We start from the raw sequence: 21199 nt of genomic DNA, 5'->3' as shown, positions 1-21199 counted from the left end.
GAGGCGTGCGCGCGCGCACATAGAGTGGGCAGGGCGGTTCTGCTGAAGGTGGCTGAGGACGCAGAGATGAGATGAGATGATCCCTCACTGAGGAGGAGGAGGAGGAGGAGGAGGAGGAAGAAGCCACCGCTCCGCACAGCGAACATCATGGAAGGGTGGGAGCAGGAGACGCATCCAGTGTGAAATGGACTCCTCTCGCTCCTAAAAGACCCACTTGCGGAATAATAATAATTAACCACAATAATAATAACAACAACAAGAACCGATAAAAGACTAGTAATTAGTAATAAAATACCGAAATAAAGCGATGAAGAGGCGGGCGGGCGCCGTGCTCCTGCTACTCTGGATGCTGTCCGAGGTCAGTACGGATGTGCGGGGTGTTTCTGCTCCGAACACTGGACGCACGTCGGCCGTTTCAGCTGGGACGTATCCTTATTACAATAAAGCGCGTGCCTTTGTTCTTTTTTTAATTTTTCTTATTATCATTATTATTTTTAACTTATTGCATAATAGCATCTATTTATTGAGAGCGGAGTGTGGAAACATGCGGTTTTTTTTTTTTTTCCCACTACATTTTGTTCGGAAACAATGTGAATATAATAAGCTCGTGGCTAAATGTGAATGAAAATGTGCATTTTTCACGTTTACTCTTTGAAAAATCTACATAATGTAGTGAATGAGCGGTGGCAGGTGCTCAGCTCTTTGTTTGGTGCATCTGGAGGAAACTAAAGGTGATTTACGGCTCTATAATGACGGCTTAATATGAAACAGTAAATGGAGCCTGATAGTAATTAAAGCACAATTAGACTGAAGAAATCGGAGGCACCAACTTTTTTTTTCAATGAAAGTTCATGGAAACTCCAAGTTGTTCTGTAACTGATCAGTTCCAAAGTAGTACTAGTTTACTTTGTGATTAACTAGCAGCCTGATCAACCATATTCAGACTGAGGTTGTAGAGAAGATGAGATGCTTTGTATTGCTCTCTTGTTTTTTTTCTTTTCTTTTTTTTTTTTTTTTGACTTACACAAGCAGGGTATACATCTGGTTTGCAAGTCTACAATTAAAAAAAAAAAAGATGGATCTGACCTTTCATCAGTGTGATTTATACTTCTGAAATAGGAATTATGTTGTGCTATCAATGTGCCTGTGCCCATAAATTTCAGAATATCTCACCAGCGGAACCCATGAACCAGGATGAGCTGAAATTATTTAAAAATTATAGAGTGACACATGGCAAAAAGTCATGCTGGCACCATAACGCATTAATTTTGCCAGTACTCATGCTGCCATCATCCTCATCACAATGGGTAGAAGAGAAAGCTGCGACTCCAGTATTCTACTTATTAGTGATGGCAGGACTGAAACAGAAAAATAAATTAATATCTGGGAAAATAGTGGTATAACCTACATGCAGTACTTGACACAATTTTATCATTTATGTTGTTCCACCTGTAAAGGTATTGCTTAATCCATGCCACATTGCAGTGTTATGTTATTAGTAGCATTAAGTACTTTTTTAGCTATATATTTTAAAAGCACTGAATAAAGATTATGTTCCCGAGCCTAAGCTTTGCAGTTCAAATTTGGCCATGTTGGCTAAATTTTTTTTTTTTTTTTTTGATGTAATATAATATTAAATTGAGTTTTTGCTGGATAACTTAACCTTTGAATGATAAATGTTGCCTCACATCTAGAGTGAAATTGTGTAAACAAATGCATACACTGTTTTTTTCTATTTCTACTTTAAAAACAAACAACTTGCAAAAATGGTTCCTGGCGAGATGAAATAGTGGGTAAAGATGTTGATAAAGAAGCGTCTACATTTTTTCACACTTTGGGAAGTGTTTAGAGAGATGTTGTTCTTTAAGGGGCTATATTTGGCACCAGTTATTGTGTTGTATGATCAGTGCCACTTCTCTATTTGTGGAGGTGGAATCCAATAGCTGACTTTCTAAGGCTCCCACTCATTATGTATAATACATTTTTGCTGAAAACAATGGAACTCTTGTACAGTATTGTATGTAATACAAACTATAGATCTATTGAATCTTGAAAAATTCAGTTGGCCAAAAAATTACAAACTGGGTCGATTCTCCCACAAGGTAGATGATGTTAAACATTTCACATTCAGTATTAAGATGTTTTAACATTGGGCAATTAACATTGATGGTCTTACCCACTTTCAGCAGTAATTAGCATCTATTGTAAAAATGAAAGATTTTGTGTTTGTTACAAAAATGAATAAATTATTAGTTTAAAAATGGTCTCTAACTTTCTCTCACGCTGGCAGATCCAGTAGGTTTCCTGGAGACCTCATGTCCGCTATAGGTGATCTCGTTGTTCGTGGAGATGCTTTACAACTCGGCAAATCTGCAGGTGCTGCGAAAGGGATATTCTCATGGTATTCTGCAAATGCCAAGTTGGAAGTTAAATTCCACCAGTTCTGTTTGTCTTTCCATAAAATAGTTTTGTTCAATAATATACATGAAACTTTATAAATCTCTATTAGAAAGTTACCCAAGTGGCACAGCAGGAATTGTAGAGGTTAGAGAATTTGTACATATGGCAGGTCCCAGGTCCTGATCTTGCTGTAGTGCCCTTGATCAAGATACTTACCTTGCATCAATACTGTAAAAAAATTGCTTGCCTCTATAAATGGGTAAATCACTGTAAACTATTCAATATATGAACCTAACATTGCAAGGTACTTTGGAGAAAAGCATTAACTAAATAACAGTAATAAATACGCAGGAAAAAACTACAGAGCGTGGCAGCAGACATGCTTAGAAAGGATGATGATTCATTTAATTATTTGATTTGATTGAAATTCAGTCAGCATCTCAGATGGTGAGGCAACATTTTGAAAACAAAATATGCATAGTGCTCGGCTGCAAACTATAACCATGGGAAAATGAAAATGCCCATGAATTCTGTCAAACAAAACAATCTGTATACTAAATAATGTAAGCATATTATGAGTTTTAAACGGTAATGTTTATTCATGAAATGATAATGTTGCTCAACATTTGATATCTGCCCAAGAGGAGCAGCTGTACTTTTCAGATGCTGTTACTCTGAATTCAGTTGTCCTTCAACAGTGGATGGCTAGAAAGCTCATGTTTATTTACAATGCAGTATAAGATAATTGTCTCTGTCTGTGCGAGGACGTGGGATTTTTTACTTTATTGTGTTCTTTCCTAATGCTTCACACAGCTTCAGGATGAAAGCAACAAAAATCCTGGTCAATTTTAACCCTTTCGTAGGCTTATGTGAATACTTAAGAAAAACTCAAGCAGTGAATGTGTTATTATAACAGCTTCTGAAACTTGATGGCCATTCCAACCCCCAGTATGCTTAATTGGATTTGTTATAGGTAGGGTGGGTTTATTTGGACTGACCAAGTTGTCATAACCTGTAAAAGAAAAACATGAATGGGCTTTTCTGAAGCTGTTTTGTCTTTTGTAAGTTTTTTGTTTCTAGCACACCTTGAAATATCTTCATTGGCATTTCATAAAACCAGATTCGTGGAAAAGATAGTGTGAAGTGAGACTGTAGTTTTTGACCTCTTTGCTGTTAAATGAATGCTTATGGAGGGGTGTAAAGGATCCACATTTTCATCCTGTCAACAAACTGTGCAATACAGTTTCCTTTTAGCCATGCACAGAAAGAAAGAAGCAGTTCATAGTAACTATGCCTGTTTTTCCAGCTTTAGAGCAAAAGGTTCATCTATTTTTGTCATACTAAAGCTAGGTTAACAGGCAAGGTTGATACCCTGTTAGCAGTGTTACCTCTCATTTCCTGTTTCCCTTCATTTTGTACACTCAGTTGGATGACACAGAGTATACTGCCCAACAAGATGCACCCGGAGCTGACCTTACAATTATGGGCCTCAAACGCGACATCATGCTACTAGAATGTTGGCCTATCATTGGTGTGTGCTGTCTTTGATGGGTGGGGGGGCTACTCGGTCTAGCCTTTTGCCCCTCAGATTACCCGAGACACGCATCAGAGACCTCTTTTCGCACCTAATGCCCGTCTTTTAGGTCCACCACTGTTGTGGCAATATGTCAAAATGAAATCAGTATTATATTTTACTGTGTGGCTGTAACTGCAGCCCGTGTAGAGGTTTCGTAGCAATGTGATCCAAATTGTACATTTTGTGGATGGAATAAGCAATGTATTTTTAATCATTGTCTTATTGTGACGACACTTCCTCTCATTATCTTGTGCCTGTTTACATTTGTTCACCGAGTAGCCGCTTTTCTCCAAAGCAACGTACACCTCATAGAAACATAGAGTGTATTACATCAACAGAAGGAGATATTTGGATACAGACATGTGATTCTTGCAGACAGTCAGTTTGTCACTTTCTGCCATATGAACCAGTATACATCACACAAGTAACTGCATGAAGGCTTTTATATTATTAAACAAATTGTAATCGAAAATGATCAAGCGTAAACACCTGTGAGACCTTGCTATGCTTCATTTTGAGCACTTAATGGTGCAGGACAGGAATATGTATTCTCGGTCCTGAAAAGTGACCAGGTGTTGAGATTTAACACCTGAGGGATACTGATTGCCAAGAGGTAATTTTATCAGCACACACAAACCCGCAGAGTGAAATACCTTACGTGCAGCATTCACTCAGAAGACCGTACACCTCTATTAAAATATGGTTTCTATTCCAGTGCTAATATATTCCACCTTGAGGGAGAATATTCTTCTTCTCATGTAGCTGTTTCCCCTCCACTCGCGCCGGGCTGAGCTGTGGCACGTTGTCGCCCGCTCTGCTCGTACGAATGTGTCTTGTGTTGTGTCCTCAGTGCTTTGCCTTCATGCTAAGGTAAGTGCCGCAATGGGGAGTGCGAGTGCCTTTAATGTGCAGATGATTGCTGGCGGGAGGAATTAGTGCCGGATTCATTCTCCAGACGCAGCGCGCGAATGCTGTGAAAAAGATCCTTGCTGCTCTGTTTATGTTTGCACACTAAAATCACCATCCCTCTGGTGTAAAACATTGATTTTCCACTTATGAGGAAGACGGTGCAGAAAAAACTAAACTCATATTTTTTTAATTTCTAGGCTGATGGCTGCTGCTGAGCTCAAATATTAAGCATAACATTTTAGCACTTCTATAATTAAAGCTCCCCGAAGTTTAAATACATATTCTTAAATGCCCTTGGTCAAACAGGCGAGGCTTCGCCGTATGAAAAGGTTTGTAGAAAGAGGGAAAGAGAATTTCATATGTTTTTTTTTCTTGAATTGAAATTGTTGGGTACATTCAATATTTTATGATGGTTGGATGAATCATTATGGATTTTTATGAACAAACTTCTGTATGTACGTTGTACCTCCTAACCCAGTGTATTCAATGGAAATGCACAATTTCAGTTTTTACAGTTTGTTTTAAAGACAGGATTCAATAGTACTATTTGGTTTTTCAAGAGTGTGTGATTTCCATGCGGAAAATTGGCATCCCATTCAGGGTGTACCCTTCTATATGCCCCTTGCTTCCATGGCAGGCTCCAGACCAACACAACACTGTTGATTTGGAGAAAAAATGAAATCCACATAGAATTTTCTTAAACAAAGAAATGAGTTTCTCTATTTACTAGAAAGTGATGCTTTTGATTTCTTTTGTGCATCATTGATATGGTGAGCTGTGAAGGGATTGCTGCTTTTTGCCGATGCCTGTTTGGTAAGGCTGTTTTTCTGGCTGCACTCGGGAAGGTTTTACCTTACTGGCTGCTGCAGCTGAGGCAGTCCTCTAAGCGGTTGCCCACCATTGTTCATTCTTTGAGGGGGCAGCGTGGGGTAACAAGAGCCTCTTTGTGGTCCCCTGCAGGAGGCCCGCTCCACTGGTGACAACCAGCACACGCTTTCTGTGGTTCTCAGTAAACAACCCCAAGTCTCCTCCGAAACTTGCCGACCCCCAAACCCTCACCCCTGGTTTATACCTGTGCTGCAGAAGTGTTTCCCACCTTCTCCTCTTCAGAGCTGAAGGTCGTGTGGCAAAGAGCATAGATGTCTTTTGACACACAATTGAAAATTGCGTGCCGGTGACCTTTACCCGTCTACCCACGAGGATTTGGCATCTCTTTGCCAGTGGCTAATGATGGTGCAACCGAGGTGTTTGCTCGCGCTGCATTCCACCCACGCGTTTCCAGGGAGAGAGGTGGTTTCAGGTTGTCGAGGGATATGGCGTTTTGCCGCGCTCATGTAATTTTCTCCTAGGCTGATGACAAGCACACCTCTTCAGCCACCACAGATATTTTCAAAACGGTGCAACATGTGGGACCGATGAGCTTCCGCAACAAGGCCAACACCTACCTGGGGGTCAGCTCTGCCTGATGATGAGGCTGGATTTCCTCCCTTTCAAATAAAATTTCTCTTACGTGCCCTCATCTTCTAGAGTAATTTTCACCTTTTGAAAAGCCTTTGAAATGTAGAGAAATCTGTAAGCTATGTTTGTGTGTGAATTTCAAAGGTGAGCAGCCGGAGACAGATTTCAGGTACTGCTGCTCAAGTCGTGCCAGGTTGTCTCAGGCTGGTCTAAGGCTGCAATGCTCTTCAGCCTGACCTTCAGCACTGCTCAGTTCCATGTAAATCAGTGTAGTATTTAAAACAAAGCCCTGTTTTCCATGAATTTCAGCAAGTGTGTTAGCACCTCAACTGAAAGATGATTGTATATGAGAAGAGGTGGAGGGTGTACATGCTGAATTGAGTTTGAGATACGATCAAGTTATTGCCAGATTATGTTCTCACAGAAAACTGAGTTTCCTATTGTGACTTTTAGAAACGTATTTGCAGAATTCTATAATGGACAAATTTTGTCTGTATGTTTAAAGAAGACTTCTACCATATCTTAAATTCAGTGCTGGCATACATATACAGTAAAGTATTCTAACATACAGCTGTTATTGCGCTTATTTCAGGCTCATGTAGAGTGTGTTGGGCAAGAATAGCGTAGGACTGTCTCAATGCATATTGCCATGGATCAAGGGCAGATATGGAATGCAATAGTACACATGCTGGAGGTGGGCAGCCAAATATTACAGTCACACAAAATGACCCCCAACCATCAGCACTATAACATTAGCATGATACACTAGTGTAGTGTAGTTTTACACAATTAAAACAAGGAAACACTCTAATACAAGTGATGGTGGTAAGGCTGTCTTTACCCCACCACAAGAACATATATATATATATACATATATACATATATACATATATACATTGCTCAAATTATACACTAATGAGTTTAGCTCATTGCATAATGCGTAAGAAATCGAATGTGTGTCCAGAAGGTACAAGTTCCCTTTCCAAGAGGGACAAAGTCCTCCAGCAAACTGTAGAACCTGGGCTGCTCTAACACTTGGTTGTGTCAATAGAAGTATGCCATAAGAAATGGCACTGGATGATGTTGTGCTCAAAACCATTCAATAATGGTGATACTGATGATGTTGGTTGCCAGTCTGTGACCTGCATCAGCGTGGAAAGTTTTCTGCTGTGTTCAAACTGTCAAGGACAACAGGTAACCCATTAGTTTTTCTACATTTCTGTTAGGCTGATGGGGGCAGGTTATGAGTCTCCTGGATGGATGTGGAAATGAAGGCAAGGCCCACCATGGACAGCAAAATATAAAGGTGGAACAGGATGGGAACACCTATTTTTGCATGCAGCTCTTTTAGAAAGAGTAGCTTTCATGAGTTACAAGAAAAATGTTCCATTAATTCATTTTTAAAATAAGCAGTGTGTTGAAATGGTGTTACAAATGGCACTGGGTAAAGCACACACAATGCAAATAGAAAGTGAGTACAATAGAAGTGCAATATTATGCCAGTGGGTAATATGTATAATTTAAATGTTTGGTACCCTAGATGAGGCCATCTGCCAAGCAAATCTCTCTAGTCATTTTTTAATTGTCTTGCCATCAGTTTTTCATTTGGAGAGAATGAGCTGCTTAATAATTGCTGTATACTGGGGTGACTGCTCTATAATTTGTGCTACAATGAAGCTTACCTGCATGAGGCACTTTATTTTACTTTAGCCTACAGTACGGTAGGTTTATCGATAAACTGAATATATTCTGCAGAGGAAGTGTCCAGGGCTGGCATGGTGGTGCGGTGGGTGGTGCTGACACCTGACAGTGCCTGGTTTCTTGGGCTCAAATTCAAATCCAGCTTAGTCTGTGTGGAGTTGGCATGTCCTCACATGTTCTGTTTGAGTTTCCCCTGGGTGCCCTGGTTTCCTCCCATCATCCAAAGGTATATATTTCAAGAGAAGTGGTCACTTGAAATTGGCTGTAGTGTGTGAGTGTGTGCATATGTGGCTGTCCTGTGATGGACTGGTGCCCTGTCCAGGGTGTACCACTCCTAGCCAAGCCTCCAGTGGTTCCAGTATAGTCTCTGGACCGCCACAACCTTAATATGAACAGGCACTTAACCAAAAGTGTGAAGGGTGAGTGTGTGTGAAGCGTCCAGTGCTCTGCAGTACTTGGTCTACGAACAGTCGGATCCATTTCTCTCATGTCATATTGTCCTTTTATTTCTTTGTTTTAGTTTACTGTTCGATTGTGCTCTGCTTTGATTTAAGGAATATGTTGCAGCTGTAGCGCAGATGCACGTCAGTCCAGTATTCAAAGGACATAGACTACACAGTGAGAGCAAGAATCCAGCAATGCAAACAGTAACCTGAGTGACAGTTTGGAATATTGACAACGTTACAGTTTTCATCGCCGTGATGAGATTTCTAACGGATGTAATATATGCTATAAATGCCACATATTATTCAGCCTCCTTGGATGTGTTGGGCAAATGACCTGCAGAGCTCATGACTACGACTGTTCTGTGGATAAGGTTGCATTAATGTATAATTTCACGTTGATTTTAAATCACAGGTCCTTTGCTGAATGCTTACTATACAGGTGCAGAATTACTGAGGACTTTTTTTACACCCAGCGGGTTTTCAATTAAGGCTTCTCACATTTCGTGTTGTTATGCATGAATATTCCTGTGTTTTGTATGCGGAAAAACACAAAGACGCAATGCTTATTAAGGCAGTGATATTACGACAAACTTTGGTACTAATTCAGAATCACAGATGCCCCAGGAGATTACCTTGGTGATTCTACAAGCACAAGTAAGGATGACATGTCAATAAGTGGCAGTGTGGGTACCCAGGGCTGTGCGTTCAGTATACAGCTAATATGGGATACATAATATATGCAGGTGAGGTATAAGGGTAGAACAACAGAGATTTTGGTTTATGGAGGTTTACTGGTATTTTGTGTGTTGCTCAGGAAAATGGCTGAAATCTATGCCAGCAGATTGCTTACAAGAAATGGTAAAGTCACCAAGAAGACAGGTCTGTATTGCACCAGACCGGCCACGTTTTGCCTCTTCCTGAATAGGTTGGATATAATCACTGCCATTTATTTTTGCCTTTTGTCCAGTCCAATATTTATTTTGATTGCAGGAGCTAAAGCAACCTTCTGCTTCCAGGAGACAACTGAAAAGCTCTTCTCAACAATGGCAAGCTGGGATAGAGCCAGAAAGCTTTTTTGGGCCAAGTGTACTTCTTCATCCTACGTGAAAGCAACAGCCCTTCGTGAAAAAGCCATTTGAGAAACCGAAGCTTATAAGAAACTGTCTCCACGGCAACGTGGGCTCAGCAGTAACCTTGCTTAATTCAACCTGTGTCATCACAAAAATTTTGAAGGCTGACTGTCCCATTTGTGGACTTTTGTCATCCGTTTATTTGTGTGTTTGCTGAAAATGCCTTTTGAAAGCTCCTGTAACAGGCCCTGACTCAGGTACCCTACAGGCATTCTGTTGGAGGAACATATTGACTGATGCTCTGCATCAGTAGTTACCTGGAATCTGCCTTTTCACATAGCTCACTAGTTCACATCATAGCGACTTTCCAGCCGTTGGCCATATTTGTGTTTTATGAAAAGAAATGGTATTGGAAGTGATGTTGAATTGACAAGCACCCTTTTGATTAGAACACTAGTTTGACATTAGTTCTCTGTGGCTTTTACCCAACTCATTTGTCTAGGTAGTGGGGTGTGTCTGTATTGTGGGTGGCATAGTGGCACAGAGAGTAGCGCTGCTGTCTTACAGTACCTGGATGGTGCGAGAGAATGTGGGTTCGATCCCCACTCAGTCTGTGTGGAGTCTGCATGTTCTCCCTGTGTTTGTGGGTTTCCTCCCACAGTCCAAAGACATGCTGTTCAGGTTCGCCATAGTATGTGAGTGACACAGAGAGAGTGTGTTCCACTGATGTATGGATGAGTGACCCAGTGTAAGTAGTATACCTAGCAGTGTAAGTCACCACGGTGAATAAGGTGTGTGGGCTCATAACACTACATAGAGTTCATTGAGAGTTGCTTTGGAGAAAGTGTGTGCTGAATAAAAGTGTATGTGCTGGCATACATTATTGTATCTTCCAAACAATTTACTACGTTTTCTCTCTCTCCTTTGCCTTGCAGTGCATAGAAGCCAAGAAGTACTGTTGGTATTTTGAAGGCGGTTACCCCATCTATTTTATGTAAGTACCAAACTGTACACAAGGTTCAGAGTTTTGCTTGGTGTTCTCAGTTTTCAGCTGGTATACATGAGTAACTGGGTAACAAACTGGTACCGTGTGGAGGTAGTCAAATAAATACAGCAGATCACAGTAGCAATAGTCTACAGGTTACAAAATGATTATTTTGTTTAGCTGATGCCTTTAGCATACTAATCGACAGGGCAATGGGAACAGGCAAAAGTTTACAGCTACTGCAGAATTTGTGTAACCCAAGAAGATAGTGTGTACTTTGCCTCCAAAGTTTTATTCTTCTTTAAAAGCGCATACCGTGACTAGCAAGAAGGTCCACAGGGGTATTGTGACCAAGCTGCAGGTAAAACTGCAAAGCATTTAATTATATCGCTTACTTAATGCAAGCTAGTTTATTGGCAGCATCCTGAGTACAGGGAGTTAAGGAAATTGGGGGGTAAGTAACTTATAAATTTACATTTTGCAATTGGTTGAAGTAATACATTTCAGTGTATGTGAATTTCCAGAAACATTTATTGTGAAAACTGTGTAACTTAAGACTACTACTGCAGTCCAACTGATGTACAGTATGTATGAGTTTGTCACGGTGCTCTTCTTGTTAATATATTTGTTTTCCAGTGATCCTTCAATCCGTCCATTTACTGTAGTCACTGTGCTAAGTTATTTGAGCAAATTATGAGCTGCTAAGGAAAGGTAACTTTAGCAGCGAGTAACTGATTTTCTTAGCATTTAGAAGGACGGTTAGCTGCAAATAAAATGAAATCACTGCTGGGAACACACAGAGGCGCCTAGAGAAGCTTTCTCCACAGGGAATGCCTCACAAAAAACTCTTTGCAAGTCATGTTTCAGGCAAAGAGAGCTTGCAAAATGTTGGCAGTTTGATGCCAGATTTGTGGTTGTGGATAAAAGAGTTTGCATGTTCGCCTTGCTGTAACTCTGAAAGCTTTCCAATACCGCACCATACACATCCCGATTAGCACAGACGCCACCGATTCAGGGTTGAGGATTGGCTCGCCGGCGTCCGACTTCACAGCTTTGTGTGGGTTTATTCAAAAACCTGGGCCCTGGGCCCTGGGGGTTGGGTAGCAGTTTGTTGGACGGGCACCAATTATAGATATAAGTGCGCTATGTTTGGTCTGGAATGTGTTAGTGGATTGGCAGCCATGTGGCAGCTATGTTAATCATCCAGGCCATCTAGATGCAGTGCCGTGGGTGGGATTTGCATTACTGGCATCGGCATGAAGTGAATAATGTGCGAAAGCCTTTCACTAGATCATAACCTCTGTCTATCGAGCAGCTGAAGTGACATGATTGAGCTACGCAATAAACGAATGCGGGACTCCCAAAGCAATTGGAATAGGAGCCAGGGAAATCTGATGTAGGAAATAAGTTGAGGTGGCTGCGCTGCTTCAACCAACCCCCACCACTTTAAGATCGGTCACGTTTATAGGGACTTTGCTGCTTTCTGTGCTCAACTCTTGAGGAGCTCAGGCCATCACATCTGAGCCCCAAAAAAGCCTTCTGTCGCGTTAAAATGATGGCTGCTCTCGTGAAATAACCCAACAACTCACTGTCATTGTCACATGTGTGACAGATCAGAGGAAAAGAGGTGTGTCACCCCTGGCTCATACGTTGAGTATTAACCCAGCCTTGAACACGCAAGGAGGTGCTGGATTTGATCAGCACAGACAAGTGACACCGCCTTGCTTCGTGGTAACAGTGATGAATGCACCAACACGCTCCGCTTCTTAATCCAGCCTTACCCACGAGCTCAGCACCACCTGAGCAGAATTCGGTTCACTCATCCACTGTAGAGCCCCCTCCATTGGAGCCATGACCCATGGCAACACCTCCTGGCAATATGAGAGTAGTTCCCCCCTCAAGCCCAGACAAACTCCATCTGTCCTCTATTTTGCATGAACTTGCAAAAATTTAGAGCGCATTAAAAGCACTATAGTGCCACTGTAACTGATTTGTGTAATAGAAAAACCATTTTATTTTTATGAGGCTTCCATAATGTAAACGTTTCCTTTTCAATTCAGGGTAAATCTTAGACAAATTGCTCCATTTTGTCTTAATTCGGAAGTGCACCCATCATTTGCCTGAGAGTTACTGAAGTTATAAACAGCTAAAGGTGGCTAGGGGAGGACTTATACATTGCCCACACAGTGAGCCAAACCGAGATAAACTGCTCTAATGGAGAAGCATGAAAAGCCCACAGTCTTTTCTGATGCCGCTGAAGCTTTGCGCTGTCTCTGTCCCGCAGCCCCGGCCCCCCGCTATGCCTGCTTCAGATGTCTTAATGGGGTGATAAACTGCGGACTGTCCCGTGGTCTCCGAGCCAGGGAAAACTGCTCCGGGGCTGGCACGAGGCAGCCCCCCAGCGCTGCATCCCGAGGGTGTGATTAGTGAGTCCTTGACGCAGTGACGTGTCCCGATGCTGGGTGTATCACAGCGGACTCACACTGCTGGCTCAGCTCCCTCGCCTTCTCTCTCTCCCTCCTTCTCTCTATCTCTCGCTCCTTCACTCTTTCTCTTTCTCTCTCCCCCACCTCCTCCGACTGTCTGCTGGGGACTTACACCATGGGTGTTCTCTTTGATTCCTCTTTGATTCCTCTTTGATTCCCAAAAGGATTTCACTGGAAGAGACAAGTTTTGTCTGGCTGGGATCCAGCAGAAACTTCTCTATCCATTTAGCCAAAACCAGCATTTCCTCCCCGTTTCATACTTGTCTGCTTATCTGCATGAAGTGCACAGTGGCTCATGGGAAGTGATCTCCTTGTAAGGGGAGGAGGATTAAACGCTTTCGTATGAAAAAACTCAAGAAGAAAACTTTTCATTTATATGTTCATTTTTGTGCCTGCTGTGGTGCAAGGTGCCATCTCGGATAAGTTCCCAGCGCAGTATTATATACCTGCGCGTGGAAAATAACTAACATTGACCTGAGCTGGATGGAATCTGCCCGTGTACAGACTGCGGTGGCGGGGCGCATCGCCGGGGGCATACCTCCGCTTCGCATCTTCATTTATCAAATTCTGCCCTCCTCTGCTCTTGGGAACTCTGACTTTTCTGGGTTGTTATTAACCATTTGCTGTTTGGTAGGACTGTTTTCTTGTAAACAAGACGGATAGGTAGCCAGTTGTGTAATATACCCCGAGGTGACACACAACAAAGTACCGGTGACAAAAAGGGCAAGCACTAGTATTACTTCTAGCCTTGTTTGCAAGGCCTCTCCATTACTCATGGATGGCCTGGTTGAAAGGGCATTCCGGGTTTGCCGGGGTGTTGCCTCACTCTAAAACTCATTTACAGCCAGCTGGCCTTCAAACCTTCACCACTCTGAACTCATGAGGGTAGGTAGAGGAGGGGAGCGGGGTTGGGTCACGTTTTGCACCGCAGCCATTATTAAAGCATTTCCTTCTCACTCGTTAATTTTTCGGGCATTCCTGCTGATGGCTGGAGCCTCGTGCGCACTCTTGGCTCGTGCCCATTAGCTGAAGGGCGGGTGTAGGCGTGTGACCTGTGGCGAATTGCAGGCGGGGGATAGTGGCCGCTCCACACCAGTTTCCACCCCGAGCTGCTTCTGCGAGTCAGCATCGGCATCCATCATGTGGTGAGGAGAGGATCGGTCCAGGTACCTACTCATTTATTCTTCTGTAGAGGGTAAGGGCAGGGTCACAGCGATGGTCAACACATCGTCCCAACTCTTCTCCCTATTAAAGGTACTCCACGAATGACATAAATTCGATTTGAACACAATTAAAAATGATGCCGAGCCCTCCAGCTAACACATTCAGATTATCATTATTTGAATCATGTCACGCTATCAATTAACAGCTGAGTCAATTCAAATTTTGTAAGCTCTCAGCTGGAACAAAAATTAGCAGACGCACCGATTCAGAAGGTCCAGGATTGGAAAACCGTCTTGCATAATTACGTTAAATTTTACAAGTCATGTACAGACTTATGTCTCACTTCCTCTGCAGTTTTCAATTGAATTTTCCAGATGTCTGTCAGGCTGCATGCAAGGTCCTCAAGCTGGTTCTGTATCATTCACATTAGGGCCAGGATGTGCGTTCGCCCGGATGGCTCCTCGCCAAGTTCCTTGCTGTCTTTACTCATTACGCATCACGCTCCTCTACATAAGAACCACTGGCAGTCGAAGGATGGGTGTGTCGCTCATTCATTCATTCATTCATTCATGCTAACAAAATGACAGCTTTGGAACAATGCACAGAAGAATGTACTTCAGTGGAATCGATGACACGGCTCAGACATCAATTTGGAACGTTTCTCCTCCTCCTGAATATATGTTGATATTGAAATGATCAAGTAGAAGTTATAAGCGATAGAACAATGCATTTTAGGGCCCAGGGACAATATACGGTAGTTATGAAGATGCTGATGTAGCAAACCTGCTGTTCTCGGAGAAGATGCTTTTAGAGTTCTGTTTGGTTCATTTGTTAGGTTTATACAAATGAGACATAATTCAGTCAGAATGTTCCCTAAAGATAATTCTCTGAGATCCCCATTGAGAAATGTAATTTACAAAGTAGATCAGTTTCTTAAATGGCATCTTTATAATCTCAAAAACACAACACTTTCCAGTGGGTACTTAAGTAATACATAATGGGGGGAAAAAATCTATTCTGTGGACTTTTAAGAAAACTTATAATTGCAATCATTGTATTATTTAGTCAGTCAGTGAAAAAATGTTTTTCACAGCAGGTGTTTGACTTAGCCCCTTTTTCTTTAGTGAATTTAATAAAACAATTTTATCTTCCTCCTTACAGCTGGCAAAGTCTGAAATAAATTAAACTTTGTAAATACACTAGTTTGCCACCATAAACAATTCGATAAGGAGTTACAATATAAAACCCAAAATGGTTCTGTTTGGGATTTAGGTGTGCCACTGTAATTGTGAGGATTGGTTTAAAAGTTCTTAACCATGGAAAATTTACTGATCCAGTTTCTTCAGCACTCTAATTAGGCAGTTATAAATATAACCATTATTAAGTCTGTGGGATAGGGTCCGGATCACCACAACCCTGCTCAGAATAAACTGTTACTGAAATTGGACGGATTCTCTATTTTAATTTCTTTTTTTTTTCTTTTCTTATAAAGTCATATTACTTCGTTGTCATCATCTTCATGGTCATTACTTATTCAAAGTACCACTCATCAAAGGCAGCACTGAATTAATGTACACAGAGGTACTTCTAAGTGCTTTGCATAAGGCAGCTCGTGGTGATTCATGTTACTAAAAGACATGGTTAATATATAGACACTGGGGGTAAGTGTGCCCCTCTCGCCTACTATATATTTTAGGGTTAGAGTGTGCCGTACAAGATGTCATCTAGTGACACATGGAAAAAAAACACAAAAGAGAAAAAAATGAGTGCAGCTAATTAGTAGTGACAGTAACTTATTGGCTGTCATAGCAATGTACTGTAATTGCATCAGTAATAAACACTCTGTGGGTGTAGTTGAGACAATACTGCTGTGTCTTCGCTTCAAGCGTTGATGGGAGTTGAGTATGGGCTTAGTGACACAGCGAGTATCAGGTGCGAGAGTTAGAGCGCTCAGTACTCGGGTGCTGTGCCTACAGGAGAGACTCAGCCATGAAGGAAAGGGCAATGCTTCCAATTTTTATACTTTCAATGAAAAATACAGCCTGGCACGCTTCCAGTAACCGAATTGTAATTCAGTGAAATTCTGTACCTACTCTGTGACATTTTATATGCTACAGTTCTGTAACAGCTCCTGTAATATTACATTTTTCTATTCTTTAAAGGTACCTGTAACTGCTGTATTATTCATTTCTTGTACTTCATGTAAGGAGGGGGTGCGGTGGTGCAGCGGGTTGGACCGGGTCCTGCTCTCCGGTGGGCCTGGGGTTCGAGTCCCGCTTGGAGTGCCTTGTGATGGACTGGTGTGTGGTCCCGTCCTGGGTGTGTCCCCTCCCCCTCCAGCCTTACACCCTGTGTTGCCGGATTAGGCTCTGGTTTGCTGCGACCCCACTAGGGACAAGTGGTTTCAGACTGCGTGTGTGTGTATATTGAGGCATGGTGATGCAGCAGGTAGCACTGGTGCTTCAGCTGAGCTTATTTTTATAGCGCTCTTCTCACACAATGACACAGATCACTGAACAAAGGTATAAGACAAAGAAAAAATTAATAAAGGTGACTACATACCTATGTTTATTAAAGCTATAAGTAAGCCTACTGGCCACGGAGGAAAGGAACCAAAAAAAAAAAAAAATCTCCCAACTGAAAGTCAAGGGAAAAAAGAAAACCTCTGGGGGTCCAAGTGCCAATGACTGCCCACCCCTCCTGGGCATTGTAGCTTAAGAAAGACTTCTAAGTCAGTTTCTAACTAATAGTAGCACTGTAGCTGAGTGTTAACTTGATGTCCCAATTCACAAAGGTGAGACAAAGTTCAGTGGGACGTCATACTTCACAGCTCCGTGGCTCTGGTTTTGGATCTGGGGTTCGATATCTGCTCATTCTGTGTGGAGTTTGAGTGGATTTCCTCCCACAGCCCAAAGACATGTATGGAAGAAGGTAAACGGTGAACCGCTTCAGTACCCTCCCTTACCTTGGAAACGCCGTAAGTCAGCGGAAGTGACAGCTCTTACCTTCACCAGTACATCATCGTTAATGCGTCGTGTATTGTTTTTCAGAACATCTTGTATTGCGTATGTTTGTATATCCCAAGAGTGAAAATTGTCGAGGTCAGCTTCTGTACATGTGCTGGATCCGCTGGTGCGCCGCACACTCGGCTACAGCGCTTCTCAGACTTCATAATGAATCACAACAATAAGAGGCTCTTTTCCATGGGCTACCCTTCGCTGTGTTTCAAAGTTCTGACATTTTGACATACACTTCAGGCACAGCCTGCATTCCAGGCAGAAAGAAGCTTGTTACACAGCAAGCCCGTCAGCCCTCAGCCTCAAGTTTACACACAGCGTCCTTCATAACACACTTGGTTTGAAACGTGGCTACTTAACTGTGTTGAACTTTTTAGTAAGATCAAAACTTTCTGATGAATTTCAATGTGAAGCCAGTGTTGTTTTTAATAATAATAATAATAATAATAATAGTTGTACTAGTAAAAATAGATATTATGATCATGATATTTAATAATATTTGCGTTTGGAGAATTCAAGCAGAATTCAGTTTTTTTTTTTTTTTTTTTTTTAATTGCTTTGCTTCTTGACAGACACTTGGTGACTTAAATAGTTTAACTATTTTCATGTTTGTACCGCAGTGGGTTGGACTGTGTCCTGCTCTCTAGTGGGTCTGGGGTTCAAGTCCCACTTGGGGTGCCTTGTGATGGACTGGTGCCCTGTCCTGGGTGTGTCCCCTCCCCCTCCAGCCTTGCGCCCTGTGTTATCGGGTTAGGCTCCGGCTCCCTGCGACCCTGTATGGGACAAGCGGTTTCAGAGGGTGGGGGTGTGTGTGTGTGTGTGTGTGTGTGTGTGTGTGTGAGATGTTTGTACCACTGTCCCGCAACATAGTGCAAATATGCAGCATCTTTTTTTTCCACGTGATTCAGACGCCATATGTCCTAAGTAACACTGAATCCAAGTCACAGCCTGATATTAACAGTAGAAATTCAAAACGTTCATTTACTCACGTGTCGACCTGCAGTATAGCGGTGTGTGCTAAGTTTATTAATTGTGTGCGCGAAGAACATCCGGACAGGACTTTTTGCAGCTCTTAAAGACTCCAAACCAAAGGTGGAAATGGCTTGTTTTAAGAACTTCATAGCGAAACTCTACAAAAATTAGCATTTTGTACCCAGAAGCCCTCGTCTGGAAAGTTATTTTGACAGTTAGTGTTTGCGCCGAGATCCCTCAGGATGCTCAGCTATGCTTAGTTCTGCTTGACCACACTTTATTAAGGCTATCTATGTGTGTAGAGGTGGAGGCTCTGGTGGATGAGTGCCTCGGGTCCGACCCATACAGTAGTAGTCAGGGTCAAACTCTCAAATTTCTCCACAGTTCACCTTTACCTGAGGGGGCGAGGTTACATCTGAGAATCAAGGAGCCCGAGTTCCGTGAGGAGATTCTTCCCAAAAATAAGCGTAAACGTGCTACGTAAGCAAAGTTAGGGCGGCTCAGAGTCATCCTTTGGACATCCAAGGCGTTGCTCAACATGGTCCATAAACACGCATAGTTCTTCAGGTCACCTGAGCTCAGGCAGGAACACTTTTAAAGTTAGATTTTTTTTTTTTTTTTTTTTAAACTTTTTTTTTCTTAGATGTCTTATTAGAAACATCAGCGGTTCTTCTTCACATGGAAGATCACATCTCCTCATTTTGCATATTCGCTACATCTAGTCGCACATCAGGGATTTATGACTGTGTCCTTTTTATAGCTGAAGCCGTAATAAAAGAGCAGTTACTCCTGAAGTAAGAACTCACATTTTGCCCCTCAAACTAATGAAAGTCAGCGATGCACAGCAGGTTAAGGACATGCACTTATAAGCCGAATGTTGTTGGTTGAAATCCAGCGAGGAACCATGGTGATGTACCCTTGGGAGGAGTATTTAACCCTGAAAACTCCAGCGAAAACGTCTAACTGTATAAGTGGATTACATTGTTGCTTTGGATAAAAGTGTCGCCCGAAAAACCGAAAGTAATGGTTTTCTCGTCAAATTAGGCAAAATGTAGCCTGGTTTTCGAAAGCTAACATCTGAAGCGGTTGTTGTGTTGAACCCTGTCGCCCAGACTGGTCTGAGGCTGTGAAGGAAGCGGTGAACGTGGCGGCGCGGCGCGGCGGGGCGTATCTACGGTGTGCGCTCTCTCTGCCCCGAAGACGGCTGAGCTGCGCGGAGAGATGTGCGCTGCAAATTGGTCTGGAAACATCGGACGAGTGTTCCGCATGCAAACGCTGCACAATTTTTCATGACCAATTTTCAGCGCCACTTTGTTTTATTGCTCCCTCCACGGCGGCGCGCTTTGGGTTTCGATTGCCTGCCTCGGTCATTATCAAGCTGCTGCGGAGGTAAACGTGGTCCCTCCGCGCTCTTCCCCGGTCCCCCCCGCCCTTGTCATCTCGTCAAGACGGAGAGCCTGCCGGAGAAGGCATCACGGCCCCTGCATCTCGCCTCATCCTCCGGCACGCAGCCCATTTGTTAGCGCTCTTGTCAGAGGACAAAATGCGAAAGCGCGGTAACGGGAAAGGTTTATTAAAAGATGGGGTGCTGTGCACCAGCGTGCCCAGGGACAGGACATCTGTGAAGATCTCATAGAGTGTGTGATGCTTGTCAAACGCGCCGTGCTCCCGGAGTTATTTATTCTGAAGCTACAGCGCTTCCTTCCCTGCCTCACATCAATCAGCAGGGCCTCCGTTCATTTGTCTGCACGCGTCTCTCCTTTCCGTCACAATCATGGCTCCTTTCCCGCCTTCTCGTTCTCCGCGCATCTTTCGCGGCGTGACCTGGGCTTCCGCAGCGCTCTGGTGGAGGAGTGTGCACCTTGCTCTTTCTCCGTCGTTATTTTTCATGCAAGACTTGAAGGAGATAAAGCGCTTCAAGTGTTTCTTCAGTGAGTATTCCTGCTTGTGTATTTCTCTGAATTATTTACCATTGATTGTGTGGGACATCTGCGCTAACACAGCTGTTAGCCTAGGTTGCCGCGTGTGTGAAGGCTGGTTTTCGTTATTAGCGTGGAAAATACACATTCGCACTTATTATCTGTGCTTTCTGTTGTTAAAAAATTGATCGGTGACTTGCTATTGAAAGTGCTTGGGTCTCTCTGGACTGGTATTGCACTGTTCAATGACAAGGAAGGAAATGGTAAACTGAAGAAGAAATCCCTCTGGAAATGAAAAGGCGGGAAATGCGAACCTGCGTACCTTCAACCTTGATCTTCGAGGTCCAGGAAGCTACACAACTTAAGTCGACGGTTTTATTTTCGAGAGCATGATTTTCTCATCAGGGAGACAGACGTTGCTGCAGAGCACCTGTCGGGGGAGGGGGAAAAAAAAACGGGCTGTACGAGCAGTGCGTCTGTAAATGAGCAAGTTTTGCATGACAGCTTGACGCAGTTATGATGTTAATATAACGGCTGGCCACTCATTCAGAAGTTTCTCGGCTCTTTAGATGAATGAGCGAAGGACAAGGGGAAATCGGGTGCGTTTACCGTTGATGTCAGCATTGGGGTCCCGGCCTGAGCGCCTCTTCCTCCGGCGAAGCGTTCCTTCTTTCTGGGATGAGGACAAACCAGACAGCGGGCATTGCTCCCCGCTTCTTTGCGGCCCCTCTCGCCTGGCCTCGGCCTCGGTCTCGGGACAGAGCAGGTTAGCCGATGACCCGGTTCCTCCTTCAGCGCCACGTCACCCGCAAGCTTTGAACGAAAACCTTCCGAGAGAAAATAGAATAAATGGAGCTGTACGGAAGTGAATTTTTGTGCTGTAAATACCACGGTGTATTTGATGTGAAGAGACGTCTTGAACGTGTGAAGGAATTACCGTGTTGAGGCCTTGCCCGTGACCCCCTGCCACCTGTCCATGTGCACCCAGAACCGCGTGGCATCATCGAGCGGCCGCATTTCGCTGCATTTCACCACGTGTACAACCTACAGGTAATCCGGCCTGGGCGCGGCAGCGCATCGTGCCGTTAAGCGAAGC

The 21199-nt window shown here is 43.1% G+C and overlaps 1 protein-coding gene across 3 annotated transcripts in view; it reads left to right on the top strand.

Annotated features, from left to right (window-relative positions):
* The first annotated feature begins 205 nt into the window (after positions 1 to 205).
* Positions 206 to 21199, top strand: part of vopp1b (VOPP1 WW domain binding protein b) — a 48379-nt gene continuing 27385 nt past the window's right edge. For 2 of the 3 annotated variants that reach the window (XR_001966198.2, XM_018753918.2), the window contains exon 1: positions 19759 to 20115. Coding sequence is in view for 2 of the 3 variants with exons in the window: in XM_018753918.2 (XP_018609434.2) it covers positions 19829 to 20115 (287 nt within the window). In the remaining variant the exon portion in view is untranslated. Of the gene's footprint in view, positions 359 to 10495; positions 10555 to 19758; positions 20116 to 21199 lie in introns of those variants that run through there. The other variant, XM_018753919.2, reaches the window with a different exon arrangement.

Source organism: Scleropages formosus, chromosome 9 (assembly GCF_900964775.1).
Source record: "Scleropages formosus chromosome 9, fSclFor1.1, whole genome shotgun sequence".
In the NCBI taxonomy this organism is placed as follows: Eukaryota; Metazoa; Chordata; class Actinopteri; order Osteoglossiformes; family Osteoglossidae; genus Scleropages; species Scleropages formosus.
The sequence above is the reverse complement of the archived record's forward strand: the minus strand, read 5'-3'. Positions and strand labels throughout refer to the sequence as shown.